Source organism: Protobothrops mucrosquamatus, unplaced genomic scaffold, assembly GCF_001527695.2.
Source record: "Protobothrops mucrosquamatus isolate PMUCROS unplaced genomic scaffold, P.Mucros_1.0 scaffold2326, whole genome shotgun sequence".
In the NCBI taxonomy this organism is placed as follows: Eukaryota; Metazoa; Chordata; class Lepidosauria; order Squamata; family Viperidae; genus Protobothrops; species Protobothrops mucrosquamatus.
In genome coordinates this window covers 88,823-97,449 of record NW_015388409.1, presented here as the reverse complement: position 1 = coordinate 97,449, position 8,627 = coordinate 88,823, and the positions used below count along the sequence as shown (strand labels likewise).

Below are 8,627 nucleotides of genomic sequence, written 5' to 3'. Positions count from 1 at the left end.
TTTCTCCCCCAAATCAAATCACATGTAGCCCTTGACTTGCGACAAAAACAGAGGTCGGAATTTGTGTTGTTAAGTGAGAAATTTGTTCAGTGAGTTCGGCCCGTTTTACAACGGTGGTTAAGTGAAACACTGCGGTTGTTATTAACACGGTGGTTAAGTGGATCGCAGAAGGGGATCACGTGACTCCCCCGGGACGCCGCGACCGTCATAAACGTGAGTCAGTTGCCGAGCCTCAGAATTTCGATCCGGGGATGCTGCAACGGTTGTTCAATGTGAAGAACGGTCCTAAGTCCCTTTTTCTCAGCGCTGTTGTAACTTCGAACCGTCACTAAATGAACGGTAGTCAGGTGAGGACCGCCTACGCTTACAAATCCATCTCCGAGCAATGATATGGTGAGTAATTAAGATGATGGCGAGATGATTAAATAAAGGTGATCCTCCTCCATTCCCGTCTCTCCTTGCAGATTTTTACTAAGGACCCCCTGATTATTGACGTCGATGGGGTGATTTATTACCACGTACAAGATGCCTTCCTTGCCGTAACCAAAGTCTCCGATGCGGATGCTGCCACCAACCTCCTAGCCAAAGCCATCATGAAGAACACGCTGGGGGCCCAAACCCTCTCCCACCTCATCTCCGACCGAGAAAAAATTGCCAAAGAGATCCAGGTACACCCGCCAGGGCCAAAGCACACGGAACAACACGTGGAGTTACTTCGGAGGAGAACCTATACCATTTCAGACAAATGTTTGTCCAATCTCTTCTTAAAAACCTCCAGTGTTGGGAGCACCCACAACCTCTGGAGAAAAGCCGTTCCACTGAGGAATTATTCTCACTGTTAGGAAGTTCCTCCTTAGTTCTAGGTTGCTTCTGTCCTTGATGAGTTTCCATCCATTGCTTCTTGTCCTGCCTTCAGGCGCTTTGGAGAAGAGCTTGACTCCCTCTTCTTCTTTGTGGCAGCACCTCAAATATTGGAAGACTGCTATGTTGTCACCTATAATCCACATCTCTGTACTTTTTTTCACCAGGCCTTGCTAGACAACATCACACGTGATTGGGGAGTCAAGGTGGAGCACGTGGAGATCAAGAATGTGAAGACACAAGTAAATGTAAGAGGGTCAGTGTGAAGATATTGGGTTTATTCTTCGCTCTTAACCTACAATGCCCTTGGTTTGGTTTCTGTCCTCCACACCTAACAACTGTTACAGATTTCTATCTCAATACGCCAGGCAGATTTAGTCAGTTGTAACTTAGCTAAGTAGAGAGGGGTGTGTGTCCTCATTTAGAAACCATTCTAGTTACCACGGTGATGTCAACGCTGCTAACATCGGATGTTCTTGCTTTGACAACATATGGAGATGCAGCCATTTCCCTTTACTTTGTTTTACTCTTAGAGTTAGAATTAGATGATAATGGGGAGAGGAGGAGGAATGTGTATGGGAGTTAGTTAGACACAACAATATTGCAGTAGTTGAAAATCAAGGTTTTTTTGAAATAAGAGGTGATAAGAAATGGCGGGTTGGAGAACTGGAGGGAAAGCCTACATTTCAAACTAATTGGAGAATGCGATTTATGACTGTTAATTAGAGGAGGGAATTGCCACTAGATACTATGTGTTCAGGGGAGGGGAATTCAGATTTTTGGCTTCACCTATGTACCTGCCGAAGCTATGTTACTCGAATAAACAATGCCTCGAAGTTCTTTGAAGAGTTTCATCTGTCGGAACCAGGACAGGTGATGGAAAAATCGCTCTGCGACCAATTCTCACAGTGGTCTCCTTCCTTCTAGATTGTCTCCCCAAGGAGTGTGACGCCACAGCCCCTGAAAGAAGTTTCCATCTTCCTTCAAGATTCTCCTGTCTCCATCCAACTCCGTTGCTTGAAGGCAGACAGTGCTCGTCCTAGCCCACACACCTCCACTATTATCTTTAGTTAACCAAGCTAAGCGGAAAAGTATTGAGAAGGAAGCCATCAACAGAAGCTGCTTCTCCAGAACGCGGGCTGATTTGGCATGAAGCCGGGGTCCTTCAGAACCCAAGGAAGATACAGGGATACATGTATTTGTTTGTTTGTTTTTTAAGGTTTGATGTTGTTTCTATTGTTCTCCCTTCCCCACAACACCAATAAAATTTAAAGACAGGGATCACCTTGCCACCTGGTCCCCTGCGGTGGTGAGTTCAGAGCTTATGGATGCTTGAGGTGGCTCCTGGAAGGGAACTTGTTAGCAAAAAGAACCATGGTTTCTTCGTGGTTTGGTGAATAGACTGGCATGGGTTCGTACAACCGGAAGGGCAATAATTGCACAACTTCCTTGAAGGGCACTCTGATTGAAGTACCTCCAGAAGTTGTGGGTGCTCCATCACTGGAGGTTTTCAAGAAGAGACTGGATTTGTCCAGAATGGTATAGAGTATAGACTCTCCTGCTTGAGCAGGGGGTTGGGCTAGAAGACCTCCAAGGTCCCTTCCAAGCCTATGATTTTATGTTCGGTTTTGGCCAACATCCGTGTCTCTTAGCCTGAAATGGGAAGGGGGAAGGCCTTTTGGAGACCAAGATGTGAACCCCAATACTTAGAACATAGAATAATAGTGTAGGAAGGGACCTTGCGAGGTCTTCTAGTCTAGCCCAATCCCTTGCTTGAGCAGGAGAACCTAGACCATTTCAGACAAATGATGGTCCAGTCTCTTTTCTGAAAACATTGTGGGCGATGGGGCACCCACAATTTTTGAAGGCAAACCATTCCATTGCTTGACTGTTCTCATGATTAGGAAATGCCTCCTTGGTTCTAGATTGCTTCCCTTCTCGCTCAGTTTCCATCCGTTGTTTCTCGTCCTGCCTTTTGGTGCTTTGGAAAAGAGTTTGATCCCCTCCCCTCGTCTTTGTAGGAGCCCCTCAAATATTGGAACGCTGCTTCTCTTCATTAGACCAGACGTACCCAATTCCTATAACCATTTTTCGTATGATTAGGGGGCTGGAGGCTAAAACATACGAACGGTGCCTTCTCTTCCAAAGCACCCCAAAAACTGGAAAGCCTTTTTACTGATTCTATACAAGCTTTATTAAAGGCCCTTTTTTTCTTCTTCAAAGCAGCAGCAAGGGGTCAAAACCATACAGTTCGTGGACTTGTCTCAGCTACTGATCAGCCTCTGGAGCTATTTGTTAATTTTAATTATTATTATTATTTTAAAAAAAAGTGCCTGTAGGAGATGGAAGGAGACCTTTGAAAGCCGCACACTTTTTCTCCTTCCCAGTAATAATAATAATAATATTAAAAAAGGAGAGATTTCTCTCGTCACACAGCCAGCTCTGCCAAAGCCCTCTCCAGGGGATCCACGTTCCAATAATCATCCTCCCAGCCCAGGAACCAGCCGGTGAAGGTAGGCGGTTCGAATCCTTGTCGGATGAGGGTGATGGGTGTCCGCCGGTCGCGGTTGGCAGGGTCGGTCTCAATGTATCTCCGTGCTGTAAAAGATGCAACCGGGAGAAAAGCAGCACCAGAAACCATGAGTACTGGAAGAGTGGCGAATATCTCCAGCTCGGGTAGCTACATTTTGCTGCATTCGGAGAACTGGCTGGCTTCCAGATGTCCAGTCTAGGCCTCAGAGGCCTGGAGGAGGCCTCCCAGACCTAGAATGGCCCACCGGAAGTACATGGATGCTACTTCCGGAAGTCCGTTCTAGGCCTCTGAGGCCTGGAGGAGGCCTCCCAGACCTAGAATGGCCCACCGGAAGTACATGGATGCCACTTCCGGAAGTCCGTTCTAGGCCTCTGAGGCCTGGAGGAGGCCTCTCAGACCTAGAACGGCCCACCGGAAGTGTGTGGATGCCACTTCCAGAAGTCCGTTCTAGGCCTCGGAGGCCCAGGCCTGCATCGTATAAGAGAACCAGTTGTTTAGGTATTTGAATTCCACCACTAGTGTGAAGTGAGGGTCTTGTAATGGGCCAGGTGTGAGTCACCAGTGATGGGTCTTGTGATGGGGAAGTTACATCAAGTCAGGGTCATTGGGCGATAAACCGGCACTTCACCAGCCATTCCCTCAACAGACACATCAACCTACAACTAGCCTACGGAGCCCTCAGAATCTAAATCAACTGCACAGCCAACCAGAGACAGCACTGACCCTTAACCAACCCACGCAAGCCCCCTCTTCTCACCAGCAGGTCATCTCCCAATGACCTGACCTGACCATCACAAGATCCCCATCACACCTGACCCATCACAAGACCCTCACTTGACACCCGCACACCTGAAGCCCTTAGAAGAACACCAACATTGACATCTTCTGAACTCCACTGAAGATGTTGCCTAGCCTGGTAACGAAACCAACCCACCAGCTTGGAGAATGCTGAGATGCTGAGCTGCCAACGAAGAGTTGGATGATGTGAAAGATTGAGGAGTGATCAACTCACCTGATGTTTGGGATTCTGTCTTCTCCTCTTCGTGGGCATCTTTCCCAACCCACACAAAGACCTTTGAAGAAAAAGCCAAATCGATGTGATACAGGTGCTTTTTTTACGGTACAGAGCAGAGATAATTCCATTTGTTAATGAGTGGGGCACTTACCTGGTCCCAGGTGTCTAAAAGCATTACGTCATCTGTTGCCAAGTCATCTTGAGTCAACTCTCCGGGTACTTCTTCAATCTGAGAAGTTTGAAATGGAAAATGTCTTTAAAACAATAAGGTTAATGCGATTAAGTTCTCTGACATGAACCAGATGGTTGAAAATCAGGTCCATCTCTGAATTCTCAAGAGTTTTCACTGATTTATATTGATGATTAACTATCAATTATTATTGTTATTATTGTCACCATTATTTATTGATTATTTTAAATCTATTGGCCACCTAACTCCAGAGGACACAAATTCTCTTTTGGTTATGTCCAAATAACACCAGAGTAGCCTCTGTCCCATTCCAACATGTCGTCTTCTTTAATGACCAAATGCTTCTGAGAAAGGGGCCGCCATTATTTAAAGACTTATTTTTTAAAAAAATTTGGAGCTAGTACTGATATTCCTTGTTTTACGACCACCATTGAGCCAAAAATTTTTTTATTGCTAAGCGAGATAGTTGTTAAATGAGTTTTTACAACCTTTCTTGCTACAGTTTTTACGGGAATCACTGGGATTGTTGAGTTAGCCCGGGGATCTTCAAACTTGGCTCTTTTATGACTTGCAGACTTCAACTCCCAGAATTCCTGAGCCATCATGGGGAAACTATGGCCCCTTCATGACTGGTGGACTTCAACTCCCAGAATTCCTTAACCAGCGTGCCTGGCTAAGGAATTCTGGGAGTTGGAAGTCCACAAGTCATAAAAGGTCCAAGTTTGAAGACCCCTGAGTTAGCCCCATGGGTGTTAAGCTATGTTGTTAACTGGTTGTTAAGGATGGGTGCTAACCTGCCAACCAAGTTAGGCTTGAGCTACTCACGGTGAAGCGTCCACTCTTGTTGGAGCAGGCAAAGAGGCGAGGGGGGTGAGCGTCCATCTTTTTATCCTTCAGCCGTGGGGAGGTGCGGTACGCAGCCCTTCCGCCAAGAGCGTCCCAGAAGCTTTCTGCAAAACAGACCCGGAGCCTTGAGTGAAGCTTCCTGGTCAGTGCTTCCTCTCATGGTGTTGAGGACAACTCAAGAGAAAGGTGGACTTGGGGTAAAAGATCAGCGTCAACCAAGGTGGAGACAGGTGGAATTGGAGACTTGTAGGCAATGAAAACATCATGCAGTAGCAAAACGTCTAGGGAGAGTCTCAGTCATCCAGGTCATGGTTGTCCCAAAGATGTTTCTGAAGAGGCAGCTGGACTTTCTTCTTTGAAGACATGTCACTTCTCCTCCAAGGAGCTTCTCCAATTCTCTTGGATGAGAAGCGAAGCGTCTTCAAGGAAAAACAAAGGAAGTCCCAGTGGCCTCTTCAAAAAGCACCTTTGGGACACACAGTAGGAAACAGGCCAGCTTTTAACGTGGTCTTAAAGGGGTCTTAAAGTAGACAGAAAATGTTGGGGTTCCTCAAGAGCCACTGGATCCAACTCAACATAGCACAACGTAAAAACGATGACCTTTTGCCAGCATCATGTTTTAAGCTGTAGTTTGTTGAACGAGCCCCATGGACCTGGTTTGTCCCTCCCCCCTGTCCCCCAGCCCACTGGAAGTGGATTCACACATTATGCTGAACCACAACTGAAGAAACCACCTTCTCTTTATCCTGAGGCATAAACCCGACTTTTAATTTCAGACATGCATTTCGAACCTGGCTCTCGGCCTTCCGCAACCTGAGTTGCCTGCGCTCCCAAAACTTTCAACAGCTCCTGAGCTCCTGATTTTTCGGTGTTGCTGGCTCCCTGGCCCACCCAGACATAAGCAGTAGTTGGGGTCTTCAAGACAAAGACGTCGTTGGAATTCAGTTCTTTAGCAGCCGGGCTGATCTGTAAAAATACGAAGAGGACATTGTGTCAAGCTGCCACGGATGCTTGCTTGTGCTTCGCAGCTATGTGGCGACAGACTGCCATAAACTGTGGGAAGGTGGAATGAAGGGGAGAATGCTTGGGGAAGCGGAAGTAACTGCTGTATGTCCTTGAGACGCTGCCTCAAGGTCACCCAGCTGGAAGAAGGAAGCAGTTACCTATCAAACTACACTTGGAGTGACTGTTATGAAAACATTCTGCGTGAACCTGAATCGTGATACCGGGGTGGGCAATGAGATATAGTTAAGGGAGGGAAAAGTAGAACTTAGGGATTTGGCCATGCGATTCTCAGTCCTGGCTTTGCACCACTGCAATACATTTGATCTCTAATAAACTTTACCTTTCTCAACCCATGGAGCTTCTATTTAGAGGTTTAAGTCATGGCAGGTCTGACACATATCCTGGGATTAACCCCTACCAAGACTCAGACGCAAGATGGGTGCCATCTCGGCTCAGTTTGATTGGTCACTAGACTTTCCTGTCCCCAAATTCCATATTTTAAGTCAGGTACCTCAATGGCCCGGGTTGCGCCAGATGTGCTGGAACGGACTTGGAAGAACCGTGTTGGTGCCGGGCTGGTCTGACCACCTTCCCTGGAGGTGCCTCCTTGGAATATGATCAGCGGTTTCCCACCAAAGATGCTCATGAGGTGAGGAGGCTCTTTGCCCTGGACCACTCGTTTCTGCCAAGGAAGAAGAAGAAAAAAAAAATAACAGGGTCAGTCTGCAAGATAAGAAAGGTTTGGGGAACAGGAGATCATGAAAATGGTGGAAATGCACATTTATCGAATAGATGAAGGATCTGAGTGGTCCTGGGTGCTCTCTGAGCTTGGTGGTTTCCTTGCAGACGTTTCATGACCCCACTAGGTAACATCATCAGTGCTAGAAAGGAATGGGGGAGGAGGAGGAGGAGGAAGGGGAGGGGAGAGAGGAGGAGGAAGAGGAGCAGGAAGAGGAAGAGGAGGAGACTGTGGGGTCCTTGGTGCTCTCTGAGCTGGGTGGTTTTCTTGCAGACGTTTCATGACCCAACTAGGTAACATTATCAGTGCTAGAAAGGAATGGGGGAGGAGGAGGAGGAGGGGGAGGAAGGGGAGGAGGAGCAGGAAGCAGAGGAAGAGGAGGAGGACTGTTGGGTCCTTGATGCTCTCTGAGCTTGGCTGTTTTCTTGCAGACATTTCATGACCCAACTAGGTAACATCATCAGTGCTAGAACGAAGTAGGGTTTTCTCTCTTGGTAATTCCTCGATAGAGTGAAAAGAACTTGGCAGGAAGAACCACCAACTCAGACAAGGCAGAAACTGAAGAGAATAGAGAAAAGTTGAAGTTCTGGAGTCCTTGGTGCTCTCTGAGCTGGGTGCTCTTCTGGCAGACGTTTCATGACCAAATTAGGTAACCATCATCAGGACATTCAGTAACCATCATCAATGAAAGCTCTGCCAGGAAACCACCAAGCTCGGGAGAGCACCAGGGACCCCTCCCTTCAACTCTTGAGCTACAGATATTCTCCTCTACCAAATTAAGGATCTATTTTAAAGCCGAAGCAAGGACTAAAATCATGTGCAGGTGACCCTTTTTTGATTCATTTTCTCTCTCCCCCCCCCATGTTTCTTTTGTCTGACGATACCAAGTTTCAGTCCAGTTTGCTGAGCAGAAGTAACAGATCCCTGGGGAATAACTTGTTCATCTTTCAGATTTCCCCCCGGCATCTTAGTCACACTTGAATGGAAGACCTGGATCTTTTTGAAGTACTTAAGACAGCACGAATCTGTGTTGATCCCTTATCTCTTTCTTCCTCTTCTCTTAACCAAAGAGTGCTGCAGAAGGTCTCCCTTATCCAAAACATCCATTCTGCATCTTGTCCCTTTCTCTACTCGGGCCTCCGATGTGGTTCCCTCTGATGGATGGTCCCACTGGTTCTCCTCCACCTTCTGATGATACGCTGATGATACGCAGCTGTACATTTCCACCCCAGGCCACCTCAACGATGCCCTTGACGTGATGACCCGTTGCCTGGAGGCCGTACGGGTCTGGATGGGGAGGAACAGACTCAGGCTCAACCCTTCCAAGACTGAGTGGCTGTGGCTGCCGGCGCCTCGGCATAGTCAGCTGACCCCATCGCTGACTATAGGGGGCGAAACTTTGGCCCCCTCAGAGAGGGCCCGCAACTTGGGAGTCCTC

At 47.4% G+C, this 8,627-nt stretch overlaps 2 protein-coding genes across 3 annotated transcripts in view; one reads left to right on the top strand and one right to left on the bottom strand.

The window, feature by feature from the left end:
- Positions 1–414: 414 nt before the first annotated feature.
- Positions 415–2,133, top strand: STOM (stomatin). The gene is made up of 3 exons (XM_015824689.1): positions 415–668; positions 1,029–1,109; positions 1,789–2,133. Exons 1-3 carry the CDS (start codon positions 594–596, stop codon positions 1,933–1,935), a joined length of 303 nt encoding a protein of 100 aa, XP_015680175.1. The 5' UTR covers positions 415–593; the 3' UTR covers positions 1,936–2,133.
- An 897-nt stretch (positions 2,134–3,030) lies between these two features.
- Positions 3,031–8,627, bottom strand: part of GSN (gelsolin) — a 36,770-nt gene continuing 31,173 nt past the window's right edge. For both annotated transcript variants that reach the window (XM_015824691.1, XM_015824692.2), the window contains exons 12-17: positions 6,962–7,132; positions 6,237–6,411; positions 5,425–5,549; positions 4,561–4,638; positions 4,407–4,467; positions 3,031–3,459 (exon numbers count right to left, since the gene is read on the bottom strand). In XM_015824691.1, coding sequence (XP_015680177.1) covers positions 3,290–3,459; positions 4,407–4,467; positions 4,561–4,638; positions 5,425–5,549; positions 6,237–6,411; positions 6,962–7,132 — 780 coding nt within the window. In that variant the 3' untranslated portion in view covers positions 3,031–3,289. The remainder of the gene's footprint in view (positions 3,460–4,406; positions 4,468–4,560; positions 4,639–5,424; positions 5,550–6,236; positions 6,412–6,961; positions 7,133–8,627) is intronic.

Bases quoted from the DNA above. Each gene is read 5' to 3' on its own strand.
- STOM (XM_015824689.1), top strand. From the start codon at position 594: ATGAAGAACACGCTGGGGGCCCAAACCCTCTCCCACCTCATCTCCGAC. The intron at 669-1,028 runs GTACACCCGCCA...TTTTTTCACCAG, and splicing joins AAATTGCCAAAGAGATCCAG to GCCTTGCTAGACAACATCAC. The intron at 1,110-1,788 runs GTAAGAGGGTCA...CCTTCCTTCTAG, and splicing joins ATGTGAAGACACAAGTAAAT to ATTGTCTCCCCAAGGAGTGT.